Here is a 21,925-nt window from a genome sequence, read left to right as displayed (position 1 = left end):
TCACCCCATATCTCCTTTGAGAGACATCTTGGCAAAAGACCTCCTTTTTACTTAAGTTTCTCCGACCTCACAATACACCACTGGGGAGTCAATCCTTAAACACGAGCCTTTGGGGGACACTTTAAGGTTATAACTACAACCTGATAGTACATGTGTACATCATATAAAATGCCACACCAAATATGTTATTATAAAAATACATTTTTATTAAGATTTAAGAATTGATTTTGAAGAAGAGGTGAAGAAATGGCTCAGCAGGGTAAAACTGCTAGGATTTAATAAGAGAACATTATTAATCAGAGAGAGTAAGTTGGACATGCAGTACACATCTATACTAATCTGAACACAGGAGTGATAGAGGCAAGAGGATCTCAAGTGTAAAGACAGGCTGGGACCCAGAGACCTTAAAAAGCAGACCAAAGACTAAGAATTTAAACTGTAAAGAGGGCCCAGCGAGGCAGCTTAGCAGCTCACAGTTTGCGGCTTTTAGAGGATCCCAGGCTCTACAATGGCAGCTCACCATCACCTGCCACCCCAGCTCTAAGTGGGTCTGACCCTCCACAAGCACCTGCACACATGGAGCACTCCCGCCCCACACACCTAAAAGAAAAATCTTAAGAAATATCAGCTAAGGGGCTGGAGATGGTTCAGTTGTTAAGAGCATGGACTGCTCTTCCAAGGGACCGGAGTTCAGTTCCTGGCACCCACCTCAAGTGGCTAACTCCAGCTCCAGGGGCTAGAACTCTGACTTCCAAAGGCACTTACACACACATTCACATAATCACAAAACAGACAAGGCACACACACACACCACTTAAAAACAAGATTCTAAGCAACATTTATTCATGTAACACGTATATTTATGCACCATCACATGTTATGTGAAGAGCACAGAGGCAATGCATTAGTTAGTCATAATTAATAAAGACAGTTTAAGTGTTAAGAATAAAACTGAGAAATATCACGGCAGGGGAGATGGTCTGAATGACAATGGTCCCCAAGGCTCACATATTTGAATGCTTGGCCATCAGGGAGCAGCATTATTTGAGGATTAGGAGGTGTGGCCTTGCTGGAGGAAGTGAGTCACAAGGGTTGGGGTGGGGTGAACTTCTGAGGTTTCAAAATCCCACACCAGACTCAGCAACATCTCTCCCTCTCTCTACCTGTGGATCAGGATGTAGCTCTCAGGTATTGTTTCAACACCATGCTCTCTGCCATGGATAATGAAATAAGTCTCCATAACTGCAAGCAAGCCCCCATACAGATGCTTTCTTTTGTAGAAATTGCCTTGGTCATTGTTAGCTCTCCACAGCAATAGGACAGTGATTAAGACAGCAAGTGACTATGAGGTAGCACTGGGAGGAAGGCCACATTATTTCACCCTGGAGGACCAGGGAGGGCTACGTGAACTGAGAACGCGTGATAGGAAGGAGGCTGCCACTTGAGGACCTGGCAAAAGGCTTGTTCACATGCAGAAGAAATCAGAGATGAGACTGTTCTGTTTGGTGGACAAAGGGTGGTCTCCTGGGCTGCTGCCAATGAATGAGAGGAGACTGAAGAAGCCTCATGATCTGACCACAAAGTTCTGAGGATTGGATCATGTATGACCTTGCAAATTCTTAAAATTAAAAATAAATCAATTTACTTAATGCAAGAATCTTGCTATGTAGCCCAGGTTGTCTCACGGCTCTCCTGTGCATCGTACTGGCTTCTATACACAAGAGCCCAGCGCTCGACCTGTTGTCACAATTATAGATTAATCTACGAGCAAATGCTCATATAGTACCATTGTATTACTAGCTCTGTGAATATGGAGTTGTTCCTGAGTCTGTACTTGGAAATAAAAACTATAGCTTACTTAGTATTACAGTAGGATTCTAGGGTGGGTTTAGGTATGCTAAATGACAGGCATCCACCCAAATAGGACAGTCAAGGCTGTCCTCCACCTTCCTAATGCTGAGACCCTTTAATACAGTTCCTTGTGTTGTGGTGACCCCTATTCATAATTGTAATGTAAATATCTGATATGCAGGGTATCTGATATGCAATTTCTTCGACCCACAGCTTGAGAATTGCTGGTCAAGGGGAATGCTACACACATGAATATGAAACTCAGGAGACTAGTCTCAGGAGGAGAGGACACAAATATGTTGGAGTTTCCACACATGCATATAATACACACATGCATACATACATATATACATATGTATCTATATACTGATATATTTTAAATGGATAAAATGTAGGATGCAAAGAGTTACAGAGATAAGTAGACCCCAAAAGGAAGACTAAAGTGTCTAGAGAAACAGTTCAATAGTTAAGAGTATTGGCTTCTCTTCCAGAGGACTGGGGTCCTATTCCTAGCACCCATATGGTTAAGTCACGACTATTTGTAAACTACAGTTCCAGGGGATCTGATGCCCTCTCCTGGCCTCTAAGGGCACTGCATGCACGTGGTGCAAGCAAACACATTAAATAAAACTAAATCTTAAAAAAGAATTTATTTTGATTAAGAGCACTTGTTGCTCTTACAGAGCACCTGGGTTCAACTCCCAGCACCCATGGTAGCTTACAACCATCCCCAGTTCCAGGAGATCCAATGCTCTCTTCTGGTTTTCACAGGACATGGTGCACATACATACATTTTACACACACAGGCGAAACACTCATTAAATACATATATTCGAAAAGACTCAAGTTAGTAACTGAATGAGGGTATATGCCAAGGATAAAGCCCTAGAAGAGCCTAGAAAATTCCTGTATAGTAAAGGATGCTCACCAGGGACTAACATCAGATGGAGTCTAGCCTTCAGCCCAGCACCGACATATTCTACAGTCAGCTTTACTCACAGGCTGCCTTTATGTGTTCCTTCATTGTCTCAGGATGGTTTACAAAGTACCATTCCTACTGCTTTGCCTGACTGTGTCCTGACTGGAGTCTCCCCCCCACCCCCCCGACAGCTTTCCTCTCTGACTTTACTGCATCAGTGGATTTATGAACTCTACTCTTTACTGCCTATGCCAACTGCTTACACAGCATAAAACAGGACACTACATCAGTTTAATCTATTTTCCAAAAGCAGTATCTCTGGTTGGTTTTTAAATGTTCCATGGCTTAGTATTCTTAAATACTTATCAAATACCTATTGACCAATGAGTAATAAATGATGCTTGGGAACTATGAAGTATGGGGAAGTAACAGAAGTATGTAAGTCAGTGTGACATGCCATAACGTAAGAAGGAATGACTCATAATGACCAAAGTCCTGGGATACCCGGGAGATTCTAATTGGTTAAGCCCAAGCCTCATGACTTTTATCCCTTCTTTTATTCAGCAAATCCTTTAGACCTATTAGCTGTCAGACACATTTCTAGTGACTATCTTTACTAGAAATGCAACAATGAGATCTTCAAAATGATACAACTATTTCATCAAAATTACTAAAGCATTCCAGATTTGACAAAGATAAAAAAATGCATAAAGTGACTTGTTCTACCTCTCTCCTGATAATATATATAGCTCTAACTTCAGTTATGATATCAAACTTAATTTAAAGTTGCAAGATCAGAAACTGAGTAAAAATTCCAAATAGAAATAATTAAATATCTTATATTACTATTTTTACTATATTTACTTGGTAATCTATCAGTCATTGTACTACTGTTATTGGTTTAAGTTCTGAGGACTTTAGAGCAAGAGCCATCTAAGAGAGGAAGGAGTGTGCAAGCTTCCTTCTTTTTTCCTAGCATACTGGACAGTATTTTGAAACCATCAGACCTAGAGAGGTAATCTGTCAGTCAACAGTCCTGGCCCCCATTTGATACTGGTTCAAATTCAGCCTTGCCATTTACAAATTGTGAGCCTAACTTCTCCACAACTCAGCTTTCTCACTTGCGATAGTGGAAACAAGTTTTCTAAGAGGGCAGTAAATGAAAAGAACGGATTCAGGCAACAGGAAGCCATTTATGAGTGATCTGCCATGCAGACTGACCTTCTTTCTGCTTAAATCATTTCCACTAATCAGTCATTTGGGGGATAACAGTGCAAAGACTGAGCTCTGATCATCTCAAAGTATAAGTTAAGTTCACCCACTGGTAGTTAAAGACTGACAACACTGGTGGTCCTGACTCACCTTAGTGACTAGGATCCCCACCAATTAACAAAGGAGCACATGACATCTTTTCTTAGTCTGAAAAGTTCCAAAAGATGAAAATATTAGTACCTACAAGGACCAGAAGAAGCACACTAGACTTTATGTAATGCACAAAGAAAGCAGGACACATACATAGGTCTGCAGCACTAGGGAGTGTAGCTCCCTCCCAGGTTTGCCCATTTTGCAGTGAGGTGCCACATGGAAGCCATATTCACACTAATTCCTGTGACCATTTCCTTCTTTAAACATACCTGCAAATAACCACAATTCTCTACACAAAAACATCAACCTTCCAGGGATAAACTCCTTATTCTGATCTGTAGCAACACCAGTTGGACTGGTTACAAACGGTACGATTCCACCTATGGGAATGTGATCACCTATGGAGGCCACCTTCAGTTTTAAGTCTTTAGAACAGATTTCCAACAAATACATCAGGGCCAGCACTGCTCAACAGTTCAGAGGCAGAGATGTACTGGTGACAAATCTTCCAGCAAACTAAAACCAATTAGGTTTTTGCCTGGGGCCAAACTATATATAAATGGCGAAACTCTGGTGACTTCTCTTCCTTCCAGGGAAAACTGCCCACTCAAATTCCTTGAGCAGGGATTTCAACACTCAGTAATAGGAGGTTTAAAATCAAGTGTTCAGTTTGACTGGATGCATTCAGAATTGACAGAATAAAAAGATCAGAACAAGATAAAAAGTCAATGTCTAAATATAGATATTGCTAAGAAGGAAGGCGAAAAAGGAGATGGCCAGATAGTAAAGACAATCATTCTATTGAGTTTTGCCTCAGGTTAGTCCCAGTTGCCTTTCAGCTGGGAGTGAACAAAGACAGACTTATACAAATGTATTTTCATTCTGCAAAGCTGTGAGGCTCTGGGAAAGCACCACTTGGCAACAATGCTGCCCAGAACTTAACACTTTCACTTGTAAATGCAGACAAAGGCCTTTAAACATACCATTCTGTATATTCGTCAATGTACAACTAGACACTTTTCACTTTCAAAGACCTTAGCTAGTGTTCACCAGATGAATGAGAAACAGTTCCTGAACACAAAGAGCTCCCCATCTGAGAGAGACAACAGTAACGGAAGTAAAATAAAAAGCAAAATGTGGCCGGCAGTTAATTAGGGGACACGCAGCAAGAACTGGGAAGGTGGTGTTTGCCCTGTGTGGGGCAGTTGTCAAGCAACCCTGACCTCTGGTGCTGCATGTGCAGGAACAGTCTGGTAAGCAGAAAACAAATGAAGACCCTGGAGAGCAGGTCAGGAAAGTACACGATGCATATGGGAGCAGAAAGGGCTGGTCTTGATCCAGCGCACGCTTGGCCAGAATGGCAGCAAGAAGGGGCCAGAACACAGAGGCTCTTTCTGTTCTCTGGAGTTTTAAAAAAAAAAAAAAACCTTTGATTCTAAAAGACTTATACTCCCACATTAAAACAACAACAACAACAACAACAACAACAAAAGTCCTTTGTTGGGGTGGGGTGGGTAAGAGGCTCTCTCTACATAGCTCTGGCTCTTCTGGGACTCACCATGTAGATAGGCTAGCCTTGAACCCATAGCCTCTGCCACCCACATCTGGATTAAAGGTATATAGCATCACACCTGGCTGTTTGGGTAAACAATGTAATTATAATCTCAAAAAATAGAAAAACTACAATAAAGAAGCTGACCGGCTTCTTTACATCATTCTTCACTTGCAAACAGACAATTAGAAAGCAGTAGTTGAGGGAGAGAGTGCGGAACAGAAGCAACCTTATGGCACAGAGATTTAGCTGCCATTACTTCCTGTTAGTGAGAGAAAAGAACAAAAGTTTCCAGCCTCAAAAAACCTTTAATTGGGCTGGAGAGATGGCTCAGAGGTTAAGAGCATTGGCTGTTCTTCCAGAGGTTCTGAGTTCAATTCCCAGCAACCCCATGGTGGCTCACAGCCATTTATGAGAATTGGTACCCTCTTCTGGCCTGCATGCATACATGCAGACAGAACACTGTATACCTAATAAATGAAACTTAAAAAAAACTTTAATCATAGAGATTTATAGCTTCACATTTTAAAGAATTATACACGTGGGAAGTTTATCACAGCTTGGAGAATGACAAGACCATTTCCAAACATGACTCAGGAAAACCATTAAGATTCTTTAGACTTCTGAGATACGCTCTAGGCATCTATCAGCAGAAGGCACGTTCAAAACTCCCCAGTTGTCTGCAATCTACCCATATGCAAGCTAAGTATAACAACAAGTCTGTGGGTAGAGAGAGCAGGGTGACAAGATGATAGTGAGAGGTAGCTCCAGAATCAACTAGAGATGAGCCGGGCAGTTCTGTCCCCTTTGAAGTTCTCTTTTGAAGAGAGAATTACCATCTTAGAAGTCCATTGCCAAATCTTCACATTTCTTCTCTATGGTGGTTTGAATGGGAATGTCCCCCACAGACTCATGTGCCTGAGGGAGTGGCAATGTTAGGTGTGGCCTGATTGGAGGAAGTGTGCCACTTGTGGGGGCAGGCTCTGGGGTCTCATATGCTCAAGGTATGCCCAGTGTGGCACACAGTCTCCATCTACTGCTGGAAGATCACTCAGTTCCTTCTCCAGCACCATGTTTGTCTCCATGCTGCCATGTCCCACCTGATGATAATGGACTAAATCTATGAAACTGTAAGCCAGCCCCAATTAAATGTTTTTCTTTTATAGTAGTTGCCAAGGTCATGGTGTCTCTTCACAGCAAGAGAAACCCTAAGACACTCTTTTAGTACTTATTCTATGTACTATGTACTCTATGTACTAAAGTCAACTTGATTACATTAGCATACTTAATATCTAGAAAGCTGGGGCTGAGAGATAACTCAGAGGTTAAGAGCACTGGATGGTTTTCCAGAAAACCTGGGTTGAATTCCTAGCAGCCAGAAGGCAGCTCACAACCACCTCCACAACTCCAGTTGTGGGGTATTTGATGTCCTCTTCTGGTCTCTATGGGCACCAGGCACACATGTGGTGAACAGATACTTATCATGAAAAATACCCATACATACCAAAGAATTTTAAAAAGTAGCTATTTAAAAAGCAGCCCCTGGGGATGGGGATGGAGCATCTTTCAGAGCCAGGATAGCCATTCTTGCATGGTTAAGGGCCATAAGGTTAATAGTGAACACTTGCAACTATAAAATATTCACACCAAAAAATAGTTTTGAATGATAAATTATATGGCAAACTTATTTTAAATTCACCTTGCACATATGTGTACATATATATGATCATCATTCTAAATAAAACCATAAATCAAAAGTATATAAATACCTTGAGATTTATTCATTTATTTTATGTGTACACTAAAGTGTATAAACATGTAGGCACTTGTATAGGCCTACAGAAGGCACCACAAGATTGCCTGGAACTGTAGTTACTTGCAGCAACATGGTCAAGGATATCTTTATTTTATTTTGGTTTCCCAGAACAGGGTTTCTCTGTGTAGTTCTGGCTGTCCTGACCTTGCTCTTTAGACCACGATGGCCTCGAACTCACAGAGATCCACCTGCCTCTGCCTCCTAAAAGCTGGGATTAAAGATGTGTGCCGCCACCACCTGGCCCCCATCTAGGGTCTTAACACAAAATGAGGCTGATTTTTTTTTCCTTCTCCATCCTTCACAGGTTCCCACAGAGGAAGGGTTTTCTTACGTTTCTCTGAAGAAAACCCACAAATGTTGACAGAATTAAAAACAAACTTTAAAAGAAATCTGTTCTCTTCTTTAACCATGTTCTTGGGAACCAAACTCGGACAAGCACCTTTACCAACTGAGACATCTTGTCAATCCCTGAAAGCAAAAACTATGGGACCAAGTATAATTAGATGAGGTGCTGACAGAAGCATGTAAAAGGTCCCAGTACCATATATTCTCCTACGGGAGTGACTTCCCTGTAAGAAAACACATTAGTATGGCAGGTGTCTGATTACCCTGTGTAAAGATATGTCACTGTGACTGTTTAATAAAAAACTAAACAGCCAATAGCTAGGCAGGAGGTATAGCAGGGACTTGTAGAAAAGAAAGGCAGAGTTGCCAGTTAAACGTAGAGAGAGCAAGTTATGCAAGAGAGGTAGAAGTGGCTTACGTGGCAGCATGTAGATGAACAGAAATGAGTTAAGTGAACTTATAGGAGCTAGTTAGAAACAAGCCTAAGCTATAGGCCAAGCTTTCATAATTATTAAGTCTCTGTGTTGTTTTTTGTGAGCTGGCAGCCCAGAGAAAAATCTGGCTACAAACTATAAATATGCTGATCATATACTTTACCTGTATTAAAGATGAAGAATTCAACGGGTGAAAATAAGTTATACTCAATGAAGCACAATCAAATCAACCTTAACTAACATATCACTATGAACTGATGTTAAATATGTTCACCAACTCAAAATAAGTCTCTTCCTATTGAAATACTGAGATCAGCTCAAATTAACACCAGACACAGTGAAGCATGGACGGTCTTCCCACCGTGTGAACACCAGAGTCTCAGGCTTTGACCAGCAAACAAAGCCAGTAACAGTGGTGTCTACTTTCTACACTGTTCAATGCCCATCCAGATTCATGCACACGTTTTCTGTAGGGTGGAATCAGATGAAAGGAAATGACAGCAGGATCGTCTCTCTTGGCTTGAATTTCATTTGTTAAACGGTTTCAATATTCCTAAGGTTTACATAATACTAGTCCCATTTCAACCTCTATCATTTATTATCTAAATAAATGACAGGATCTTACTAACTTATATTTAATAAATATGTAATTTTCATAACTGACCAATTTATCAGTCAAAATTCAATAACAGAGAGCTATAATAAGAACTGAGTACTAAAATAATTTTCCTAAAATACAACTGAGTATCCTTAAAGAACACTGTTTATAAATATATTATTTATAAAACACTTTGTAATATAGCCACTTATGCTACTAAGAGCATGTAGCTCAACCGCTGTTCACTAAAATATAATACAGTAAAAACTCACTAACTAGATTTTAAAATTACTAATTTACATCAAGGAAAGAAAGGTCTTTTATAAAAGGTTTAGTCAGCTAGCCATGGTGGTGGCACATGCCTGTAATCCTAGCACTGGTAGAGGCAGAATTGATATGCCTGAACTATGCGATAACATCCTGTCTTTAAAAAAAAAAAAAGAAAGAAAAAAAGAAAGAGAAGACAGGCATTTGAGGCATGGTGTGTGTGTGTGGGTGTTGTGATATGATGTTATGATCTTTAAATTCTTTGTCTTTTTTTGGAGGGGGAGGCCTACCACCCAGCTCCCAAGTAAATCACACACGGAAGCTTATTCTAAGTTATGAATGCCTGGTCTTAGCTTGGCTTGTTTCTTGCCAGCTTTTCTTAACTTTAAATTATACCAATTACCTTTTGCCTCTGGGCTTTTATCTTTATATTTCTGTATACCTTTTTTACGTCTTTCTCCATGGCTTGCTGTGTAGCTGGGTAGCTGACCCCTGATATTCTCTTCTCCTTGTTCTCTTGTTCCTTCTCTTCTTCATTTCTCCTTCTATTTATCTTCTCTGCCTGCCAGCCCTGTCTATCCTTGCTCCTGCCTCGCCATTGGCCATTCAGATCTTTATTAGACCATCAGGTGTTTTAGACAGGCAGAGAATCACAGCTTCACAGAATTAAAACAAATGCAGGATAAACAAAAGCAACACACCTTAAAATACTATTCCCCAACAGGGTGTGTTTTCCACAAATGGAAAACTAGCTTTTTTTTTTTTTTTTTGTTAACTATACATGCACACAGTAGCATTAGGGAGTGAAAAACTGGCTTCACATGCTAAGTAAGTAAGTACTCTAATCCTGTTTTTTAATTTATAAAGCCTGACTTTATTTAAAAACATGGGCACGTGTGGGTGTGTGCACATGAGTGCAGATGCCCATAGAGGGCAGAGGCTTCAGATCCTCCAGAGCTGCAGTTATAGACAGATGTGAGCCCCCAACCTAGGGTGCTGGCGCCAAACTCAGGTCCTCTGGGGAGCAGCAGGCATTTGTAGCCACTAAGGCATCTCTTCAGCCCATCTTTTATTTTTGAGCATTACTAACTTAACTTCTACCATTATCTAAATAAACAGCACAATCTTATTAGTTTATATTTGATGGATATATAATCGTCGTAATTGAAAACTTATCAACCAAAATTTCATAAAGTTATAACAAGAACTTATTACTAAAATATTCTTAAAGTGTTTATATAATTTTCGCAATCAAACGCTCCTGTTCAAAGGTGTGTGTGTATGTGTGTGTGTGTATATGCACACACTTAATACACACATATATACATATGTATAAAAGTGAAAAAATCCAGACTTTAAGAACGTCATGGAGTAAAAGAGAAGCTGGGTGTCAATGATTCCCATGTTTCTGTATGTCATTTTGACAATTTTTCCACTTTACGCCTACATATATGTTTGGCTATTTGTTATCCAGAATACACTATTCAACAAACCACAAATATAAAAATAGAAAAGAAAATAGGAAGCGAGCAAGGAAAGGAAGGATAATGCAGTCCCTGCTATCACGATTACCAGAATGTTACAGAAGATGAAATTTCTGAGGACAACAGAAACAAGGTATAGATAGACACTTACACACATCATTAAAGAATAAGTATGAGGCAATGTGCAAAGAAGAATGACAGATCCCAAGTGGGTGGCAACAGGAACTGTGAAGAGATTTGCTGAAGGGTGCAACACATGGGCTGGTTGTAAAGGTGCAGAGGCAAAGACACTGCAGGTAGAGAGTGTGGCATGTACGTAACAAAGGCATATGATAGGAGAACCCTGGGCGTATCTGGAATATCAATCTCAAGTGTTATCAAAGCATGTCTATATAGAGGAACAGCTGAAAATGAAGCCAGAAAGTGAGACAAGAGCCAGATCATCAAAACACGGGAATGGCACTAAGGAGAGAGTACTCATAAGGATGCCTGAAGAAACCCGATCCTATGTGTGATACTGAGCTGTGGGACATCCACTTGCCAATTCAGCTCCCAAACACTTCTGCTTCAATGTCGCCTGTACCTGCCTTTCCATTTCTCCTTTCAAAGCACCATCACACTTCCCTCCCCACTGCTACAACATCAATAACCATATTCTTACAGAAGCAGGTGCATGTGTGTTTTCAGATTCAAAGACTGTAAACTTTGGAGCAAGAACAGCATCCTTTGAGTTAAGAACACACCGAGCTTTTAAGAGTCCAAGAATAACTCCAGTGTAACTCTCCCCCCACACCCACAAGCTGGAAAATAGAAGGGGACTAGGTACCTAGTTGAGAAAAAGAGGGAGTTTATTGGAAGTGGGAAAGGAGAGGATAATGGGCTGGGTATGATGAAAATACATTATGCCCAATATGAAAATTTCATAATGAAACCCATTATTATATATAACTATTATATACTAAAAAATAAAAATATTATATAAAAGTAGCTTCATGCTATGCATATATGATATATATAATATTAGCGTCCATACCACCAAAAGTGCTGAATCGCCTTGCTTGTGTTGCAGACCGAACTACTCAAATATGGAATTACTCAAAGTTGTTAGCAAGAAAAGTTCTTAAGAAGAGAATGTGGTCAAAGGAAATTAGGAATTCATCTGACATAGCAATCTTTAAAAATTACCATGGAAGTTTAACTTGGGAAGAAGAATGATACTTTTGATTACTTGATTATGAGACCATTAAAAATAAAACTCCTGAGACTGTGTTTCAAAAAAAAAAAAGAGTCCAAGAATAAGAATACAGAAATGCAGATTCTAGAAATAAGAATGTAGAAATAAAGAAATATAAAGCTGTAAGCCTAAGAGAATGAGAGTAGTCTATCAACAGCTTTCTCAGCAGCTTAAGGAATAACTATTAACAGTGGGTTACTCTGCTTTACAACCCATAGCTCTATTTGCCAAGCTGACGCAGCTCTCTGCAAACTTAGGATGGCTCTGTAAACTGAGGATCAGCTTTGAGATACCCTGCCTGGCCACTTATGGCCAGCAATTGATGTGAGCTAACTTTTAAATGATGGGATGTACATGACTTTTGACTGTTTGGTTTTATATTGCTCCATAAACACCATCAGCAAGTACCAGAGAGAAACAATGGGCTAAATTAGAACACTAGTTTATCTGAGAAAACCCTGTTAATGGCAATTGCAAAGAAGGGCACCTCAAGATTGTAAAAGTTACTTTGTTGTTGCCTAATCCTTTCTATAAAAAGGGAGAGTTCGAAAGCTGTCCTTTGCCACAACCTTACACGTTCACCTTTGGCTGTGTTCTCTGCTAGCTGATAAGCCTTTTGTGCCCCATGGGGATTTATTTGTTTAATTTTTATTTTTTTTTCCTGGAATAAAGCTTGCTTCTGCTTTATTAGACTTCGGTGGTCTGTCCCAGTCTTTGTGCGACCCCCCTCCCACCCCCGCCCCGAGGACCCAACAAGTACCTTGGTGATCAAAACATACACCCAACACTAAGTCACTGTAAGTGAAATATAAGAAACATAGCTTACAACCTATATAGTCTTGCTATTTTCATACTTTAATCACTGGTACTGCCCTTGCATCGCTAAGTACTTCTGCTTTAAATCTTTTGGTAAACTGTCAACTAGGGTTTACATTAAGATGGTATGGAAATTACAAAACCCTCCAGTCTCTTCCATGGGACTGTTACTTCCTGTGTAATCCACATGGCGGAATAGAGCCGATCAGACAGTCATGGTGGGACACACATCCAGGCCACAAGAGCCTTCTCCAGCTAGAGAAATCAGTCATCTCATAACCACTCAAGTTTGAGTGCACTTAGTCCAGACTCTGCCTCAGAATAGCCCCAAACAGCTTCTCGCCTCCCCGCTGAAGCAGACTCTGTGTCTGGGCATCTCTTCAGCCTCTAGTTTCCTTCCCTTTTTCTTGTCTTTAGCCTATGGACAGAATGATCTGGTTAAGATACAAATCTCTTCATGTTCTATCCAGTAAAAAAAAACAAACTCTTTGGTACCTTCCGAAATGACATGCAAAAAGCTTTCAAGCCCATTTTTTTTTTTGTCTTTCTTACCAAGTATTTACTGACTGCTTACTGTGTGTCATGAAATATTTCAAATGTGTGAGAAAAAATTAAACAGACATGCACCAAATCTAAAGTCAAAAAACTAGTTAAACCCCTGTTCTCATGAGAGCGTTAACTTCCGTAGGGAGATGTTAGGGTAAAGCTAGGTAAATGTTACAGTTCAAGAGGGGAGATATGAAAGAAGAAATGCAACGAAGAGAAAAGCGCAGAGAATAATGGTAGGGTGGTCAAGGTGGGCCTTAATGAAAGGTGTGTGTGAGCAGACACTTGAAAGAGGAGAAAGGCTGCTGGAGGCTGAAAACCACTGCACAGAGGGCCCAGAGAGTTCTCACTGCCGTTAGGAGACTCGGTAACTAATGCAAAATGGGAGGGGAGGGGGCGAAGAGACAAGGATGGAGAGAAGGCATGTAAAGTACAGTGACCATGGAGGCTTCTACTGGCCATTACAAAGACTTGAATTTGATTCTGAGTAAGACAGGAAGTAGGTGAGATACCAGGAGCAAAGGAACCTGCAGAGAACTGGCTACTGTGCCGAGGAGACGAGGGTGGGAAGCCGGACTCTGGTGGATGGCAAGCAAATGCAATAATGGAGGTGAGAAAATGTGACCGCTTCTGTGGTTCGTTTGAGGCAAGCTTGCTGAAGGCAAGGCTGGGATACAGAAACAAGGATTCTGAAGATACAATCTGTAAGACTTTCTGAGACATTGGCTGTGGGGTGGAAGGTTTTTGGAACGCTGGTGATTCTGAGGTTCTTTTCATTTTTTTGTCTTTTGTTTTTTCGAGACAAGGTTTCTCTGTGGCTTTGGAGCCTATTCTGGAACTAGCTCTTGTAGATCGGGCTTGCCTCGAACTCAGAGATCCACCTGCCTCAGTCTGCTGAGTGCTGGGATTAAAGGCGCGCACCACCACCACCCGGCTGATTCTGAGGTTCTAAGGGAGAGATCTGGAGTTGTTTCTAACATATTGGACAAACAGTAGATAATATATGAGTGTGTGCAGCGCTCATGACAGAAAGGCAGCTGTCATTTTACATAAGTCCCACATCTAGTTTTATAGACTATACAATTCTTGTGTCTTTATGTCAGGCCTGAAGGTTCTTCCTACCCTTATCTTTTGCTATTTAGTCAAAATAATCTCAGCTTTCAAAACTGATGTCATCTACTCTGTGACATACATGATCAGCACTTCCTGAATCACTCTGGTTCTTTCCTTCAGTCACTTAAGGTTAAAATATGAATACTTAGCCATATAGCATATTCTTTTTTTTTTTTTTTTTTTTTTTTTTTTTTTTTTTTTTTTTTTTTTTTTGGTTTTTCGAGACAGGGTTTCCCTGTAGTTTCTAGAGCCTCTCCTGGAACTAGCTCTTGTAGACCAGGCTGGCCTCGAACTCAGAGATCCGCCTGCCTCTGCCTCCCGAGTGCTGGGATTACAGGCGTGCGCCACCACCGCCCGGCTCATATAGCATATTCTTAAAGCTAGATAATTTTCATTTTCATTTTGGTAAAAATAAGGCAGGCATTTTGCAAACAAAACAGGTGGCCCGTCTGCTCTCATCTACACATTAAGTCCTTTAAGTAAAAATAAGGCCACAAAAGAGGTCTCAACAAGTAGTCCAAACCTAATTTTGTATTTTTCAACATTTCCAGTTATCTGAATATCATTTTTCAAAAAGCCTTGTATTATAGCATAAACTTTATAGGCTGCAAAGAAAGAATGAACTATCTTCTGACAGTTTTACAAAGGTAATTTTCATTTTGACTGACATTCTTTTACTTGCCCCAGGGAGGCATGTGAATTAGGGGAATAATTAGACACAAGAACAAAACCACATCCAGCCTTTTGCACTAAGAAAAAGTATCTAATGCAATCAAGAAGGGAAATTTATAATACAATGTAAACTTAGAGATGCTAAGTTCAACTACAGCCTCCCAGGTAAGAATGCTTGACAGCCAGGAGGCAACTTTTTTTTTTTTTTTTTTTTTTTTTGAGACAGGGTTTCCCTGTAGTTTCTAGAGCCTGTCCTGGAACTAGCTCTTGTAGACCAGGCTGGCCTCGAACTCAGAGATCCGCCTGCCTCTGGGCAACTTCTTTTATAGAACTTTCTCAATGTGCAGCACTGCATGGTTACAACCAGCCCTTGGGAAAGTTGCTTAGCAACAGTGTCATTCCCAGGTACGATGGTTTCTCTGGGACCTAAAATGCACCTGGTAGATAGTACAGAATGAATGAATGGGTAGATAGATGAATGGATGGATAAGCACTTTTCATCTCATAGTGCTGAAATCTATTAAATACTAATCACGAAACTGGTATATAACATTTAAGGGTTTTGAAAATAATTGCTGACTCAAAGTCATTGTCTTTAATAGTAATTACAAAATGTTAATGCATATTAAAGCTGGGGGGCTGAAGCAAAAATCTCTTTTAATAATACGCAACCTTATAGAATTCTCAAATGATCAGAAGCAAGATGATACTTTGACAGCTATACTTGCTTCTTCAGACAGTAGTCTGATACACATTCATTGAAGGAAAATTAAAGCCTTTGTACAGTAGTACAAAGACCTCTGAAACATCCCATTAGAGAATCAAGATTCATGGGTGGGGAGGATGGCTTCCTTGGAAAAGCATCTGCCAAGTATGAGGACTTGAGTTTGCTCTCTAGAACCCCAGCAAGGGTGTAACACTATCCCAGTGCTGGGAGGTGGGAACGGGAAAATAAACCCCCAGATACTCAGTTAAAGCAGCAAGCTCCACGGCAAGTAAGAGCCATATCACAAAAACTTGATTTGTTTTGGCCTGTAAAACCAAACCAAGTCATCTCTACCAAAAAAAAAAAAAAAAACAAAAAAAACAAAAGACAAAATGGAAGGTACCCATGTATGAGTGCATGGACCTGAGCTTACATAATGTAAGTACAAGCAGGAAAAAATATCTTAAAGTTTGCTTTCAGAATGCATTAGTACACTAGGTTAAAGTAGTTTTAACAGGTCCTGACGGTTCTCTAAAAACACTCTTGCTACTTGCTTCTCTGTTGTTTTTGAGATAGGGTCTCACTTTGTAACCCTGGATGGCCTGGAACTCACTATGTAGACCAGCTAGCCTCACTCACAAAGATCTGTTGGGATTAAAAGTGTGTACCATCACACCGAATTTACTACTCGAAGAACTCCAAGAGCTGGAAGCAAACATTATAAACAGAACCATAGTTTGCATGCAGCCAATAAGCAATCTAATGTAAGTATCCTAAGCTCCAAGAAAAATACCAAGAATGACTTTAAAGTTACAAAATACCAACCTCTTTAATCTCATGTAGTTTTCACTGGCAGCAGGTCGGCATTCTGCTCTCTGTACCACTATTCCTTCCAATGACAGTTTATCTTGAACGGAAAGGAAAAAACTGTATTCAGAGATAACATTCATCATTTCCAAGATGGCACTTTGACACATAACTAAAACATGATTCATAGAATCCAAGGAAACAAAAGGACAGTATTAAGTTGATAGCAACTTCACTTATCAGAATAGAGAAAACTCATTTTTAGTGAGTTACAAACTGGAGACTTTCTGGCTTGTTTCTGGAGCTGCACTGCCCTTTGTCAACAGCAGCTTTATAAACACACTCAGACTAAACCAGCCTAAAGGGCATACAATCAAATACACAGGTGGATTCCATCGGTAGCATAATTAACTTCTGAAAATATAGTAAGTCTAAAGCACTAAATCAAAGATCCCTATATAAAAACAAATGAGGTTCTAGAACACCCTGTGGGGAGAACAGTCAGCTAAGAAAATACTGTGAAACTCGGCAACTCATTATCTGGTTATACTATGTACTCTGAACCATAAATGATAAGAGTGTGTCAACATGAATCTGTAAACTGAGGAAGGCACATGTCTGTGGTCATAAAACTGGGAGGAAGATAAGGGCGAATACATATTTAGGGTCAGCCTGGGCTACACAAGACTATTAGAAGTAAACAGTGAATCTACTATGAATATTTGTCTAAACAGAAATGCAGTTTTCTTTCTTATAGTGTCCCTGACTTAAAACCAAGAGGAACAGAAAGAGCAAATAAACCTGGGCCTTGCAAGCTCACTGGCATCAGGCACTGTGGCCTATGACGTAAGCCTCTCACATAAAGACAGCGGCTTTATGACAACTTGAAAATCTAAGACTATGGTTAGGAACAGTTCCTGGTCAGTCATTTCCATGAGAATTCACCTGACCTCTGAGCAGATGGTAAGAAAATCCTCTGACTAAGCAGAAATGCACTCATTTGTCTCTTAAGGATGACTTACTCCATTCATCCCACTAATGTAAATGACTACCGTGTAAAGGCAGCATGCAGAATCAAAGATGATTACGATACAGCACCGTCTTCAAGAAGCACATGTAAGCTATACGAACAGTGAGTGACACACCGGTTATGTGTGGGCGGACTCACACGGAACCCCATTTAAACCAATTTATTTATACCACATTTATACTAGAAAATCTAGTGACTTTCCTAGATTATTGTCTCCAAAATTCAAGGAATTATATCCTGGGGTCCTAAATACTAATTATGAAACACGCCATCCGAATTAAATATTCCCCAAATACCTCAATACAAAAAAATCTTCAGCAGAGTCTAAGAGGTGCCCAGAAAGCAAAGTGACAAGACCCATAGTGACTTCACACTACAGTGTGCAAGGAAAGAAATACTATACAATCCACAATTCTTTACATCTTTAAACCTGATGTCCTGGTTGCAAGTGAAGTTAGTAAGACTAAACTTTAAATTTTCTCAAAGTAAACACAAATCTTATATCACAGCTGATCTCTTGGATGTAACTGAGAGTTCAAAACAAGAATGTGTTCCAGTCTCACAGTAATGAAATCTGGAAAATTCTGATGTATTTGTATCCTAAGTATATGATGAAAGTCCAACACTGCACAGTAAAAGATACTTTTTCTGAAACAAAGTAAGTCTAGGCGAGACTCCTGATAGTAAGTCAACCACAAATCCAAGTACTTACTAACACTGAATGCTAAAAAAAGGGCTACCTTTACCACCATGTGTCAATGCTCCCCGACTTTAGAACTACCTACTTCAAAAGGATACACTGCATTTAATTCTTAAAGGGTGGGAGCAAGTTCAAGGCCCCTGCTCATTTTAACTTGACCAACACTTTCAATTCTTCAGTCAAGGTTACTCAGGCAGAGCAGTAACATTCTCTTCTTACCATACCATCCTTTCAGACCTAAAACTGCTCTCAAATGCTTCTCAAGTTAAAGGAAAAGCCTTAATAAACAACAATGAATTTTCCCATCAACCGGCTGGTGTTAGTGAGTGTTCTGCTTCCCTTATTCCCTCTCTTAAATTTAGATGACCAACTTACTTTGGGTATTCCCCCTCCTCCCCAAGCATGCTTTGCCTGCTCCTTGTTTATAGCTAACATACTTCTCAAAGCCTCATGAGAACATGCTCTTGTACTTTCCCCACTGAACCATGCATCTTTTCTTACATTACTTATAGTTCAAGGGAAAGAAATGAAACACGAAATCCTAGCTTAAAGCACGCACGTGCACGCCACTGCTGGTGATTAGAGGCCTCAGAGCCTCTGGGTCAGGAGCTACAGGTGGTTGTGAGCCACCTGACATTGATAGTGGAAACAGAAAGATGGTCTTCTGAGAGAGTAACTAGAAAAACATGTATACACATGTACATGAAACGTGTGCAAGTGCCCAGACAGGCCAGGGGGTGGAGGGGTATTTAATGCCTGAGAACTGGAGTTCTAGGTGGTCATGAGAATGAGATATAGTGCCGAGATACGAACTTGAGTCCTCTGAAAGAGCATCAGTGCCCTGCCCTGCCAGGCCAGCACTCCAGTCCCTGATGTGACTTACTTATAGGTAAGGAAAGCCCTGGAAACAAGACATTTTTGGACAACGTTAGGGAAAAGAGCTGAGCTCACATGACTCTCCTCATATTCGGGTCTAGTAGGATGGGAAAAAGTTACACAAGCAAATTCAATATAATGGAAGCACTGGACACACCTCTTTAATTTATTTCTGCATTTCCACAGGCACTCCTTTACCCACTATTAAATACAGTGACAGATGCCTACAGCGCGCCATACACGCTGGTGGGTAGTAGGTTAATCTCAAGCATTCCCACATACTTCTGTTCAAACTTGTTGATGCTAGTTTAAGTAATTATATAATTTGATTATGGATCAGATAAGCTTATTAAGAAAAGGAATATGGCACATGGGCTGTTTCTATGTAAGTCTTATGTCAAAGACTTGCGAATGTAAATTGCTTTTAAAACACACTTTAAAATTTGTTGTGAATCTGGAGACAAAAGATAAAGGTATATCTATACGGGTTTGATTAATGTTACTGCTGTATCTAAGTTCTTACTTTGTGATTGAAGAAATGAAAACTGATTACAGGTTTAGCTTTCACAAGAAAGAGAAAGCAGATGATCAAACGGTATTCACCCTATACTCAAAGCAAAGCTTGATCTTACATTATTAATAAGCAGCTAGACATTTTAAAGTATTAAGACAAACCACAGGCATACATATGCATCACATCTGTTTGTTTGCAGACCCTGAAACTTGCTGATGAAATCCTTTCCTGCCATCTAATGAACTGAGCATGGCCCTTCTGCACCACCCATGGGACTCTACTGCACGAAGACGACAAGCGCAGCACAGCTGACACACACACACCCAGAGTTAAACCCAGAGAAAACTTATGTCCAACTGGGGGTCAATACGAGCTTTGCTAGAAACCCTGACAACTGGGAAGATGAAAAGGTAGGAGTGGCGATGATAAGGGAACTGAAGGTGTCTGGAACAGCCCAGACACTCTCTTGTACTGGGAATTTTCAGCTCAGGAACTCCAACCACGGAGACCTAAGACCATATGGTTATGACTGCAATCTGCAAAGAGGACATACAAGCTCATTCTACTGAGAGTCTTGAGACACTCAGTTTCTCCCTTCCTTTGCTAGGTCTGGGCATTTGTTCAACTTTTCTGTGGTTGATGGGAGTAAAGCACTTAACTGGTGTGGTGGTGCACACCTTTAATCCCGAACTCAGGGAGGCAGAAGTGGGTGGAGCTCTGAGTTCAAGACCAGCCTGGTCTACAAAGTGAGTTCAAGGACAGCCAGGGTGGTTACACAGAGAAATCCTGTCTCAATACTTAGATCTTTTCTAACCTACCCAATTCTTTGGTCAGATTGCTTTATTCATTTCTGTTCTTATTTTATAGTAAAAAACAAAAACAAACAAAAAAAACCAACTCTAATAAGTATAATGGGAACAGAGAGAAAAAATTAACAGTAAATAAACAAAACATACCCTAAATACAGATTTGTAGGCTCCCAGTGCCATTTAGAAGAGCAGAAGGGAAGTGAATAGTTAAAGCCACCTCGAGCTTCAGGAAGTTAGATTAGTAAGTAAGCAGGAAGGGTTCCTGCTAATGTGCTAACGCTGGCACGTGAGCAATGAGATCACCTAGGTCAGGAAGTCCTCAGGCATCCAGAAGTTATCTATTCATTTCCACAAGACTACTCAGGATCCATCTGCATGTGGACATCCTTGAGAACACTTCCAACTCCAGCTACACAGATCAGTAGCGAGTTACTAAGACTTCAAGTTGATCTTCTAGACTTTAATAGTGACTATCACCAATCACTCCTGTGCCTACCATCTTTGGAGAGAACAGAAGTACTTCTACCAATCCTGCTCATCTAAAAGGTAAATAATTTTTAATATTCCCAGTAGTCTCCTTTCTCCTCATTTGGTACAGTTTCCCAGCAGTTCCCCCCCCCCACCCCCAGGAGATATCTGAGTGTGACTACTTGGCACCTTTAACAAATCAGTTAAGTGAATTCAGCATTCCCTTTTTATTAAAAGGTGAAAGGTAATCATCATTAATTTGTGAGTTGGTATTTTGATCTTACCTGACCTTCAGAATTTGAGATGATACATGCTTTCTTATAATACCATTCAAATCATGTGTTGAGAATTCCCAATTTAAAATAAAAATCTAAAACTGTAACTGAGAACTAGGCTCAGGATCGAGAGAAGAACTCACTTTCTCAGTCCTATGTACTGCTCTTTATCTTTATGGACGGGAAGAAAGAGGTAGGAGACACAGGCATGTACACAGATGCTGAGACCCTGCCTAAAAGCCCCTGCTGGTGTCTAGCAGCAGAAAGGAAAGTGGTTGGTTAAGGGTATCAAAGACGGTATCAAATGTGTGAAGAAGTCTGGACAACCCTGTCATTCTGTAGATAGTAAACAGATTTTTATTTTTATTTTTTTGGTGAAAGAATAACAGTGCACCAATGTTGTAAAACTCCCACATTTGTATTATTCTAACTTCTTCTATAAAGCTAAGCTAGCAAGTAATCGTCCCACTAGACTTCAGAAAATAAATGATTAAATTAACACAAAAGTCCCTTATATGCAGATATGGACATAATGTTACAAAGAGACAATTTCTACTCTCATAGTTGCTTTCAAGAACAGAAAACAGGGGGCTGGAGAGATGGCTCAGAGGTTAAGAGCACTGACGGCTCTTCCAGAGGTCCTGAGTTCAATTCCCAGCAACCACATGGTGGCTCACAGCCATCTATAATGAGAAATGGTACCCTCTTCTGGCACGCAAGCATACATG

The 21,925-nt window shown here is 40.3% G+C and overlaps 1 protein-coding gene across 1 annotated transcript in view; it reads right to left on the bottom strand.

Annotated features, from left to right (window-relative positions):
• The window catches only part of Gtf2f2 (general transcription factor IIF subunit 2), a 117,782-nt gene that overhangs the window by 40,918 nt on the left and 54,939 nt on the right, over window positions 1-21,925 (bottom strand). The window contains 1 exon segment of the mRNA XM_038310272.2: window positions 16,544-16,625. Within this exon segment, the coding sequence (XP_038166200.1) occupies window positions 16,544-16,625 (82 nt within the window).

This window comes from Arvicola amphibius, chromosome 13 (genome assembly GCF_903992535.2).
Source record: "Arvicola amphibius chromosome 13, mArvAmp1.2, whole genome shotgun sequence".
Taxonomy (NCBI): domain Eukaryota; kingdom Metazoa; phylum Chordata; class Mammalia; order Rodentia; family Cricetidae; genus Arvicola; species Arvicola amphibius.
This window is presented reverse-complemented; position numbering and strand designations above follow the sequence as displayed.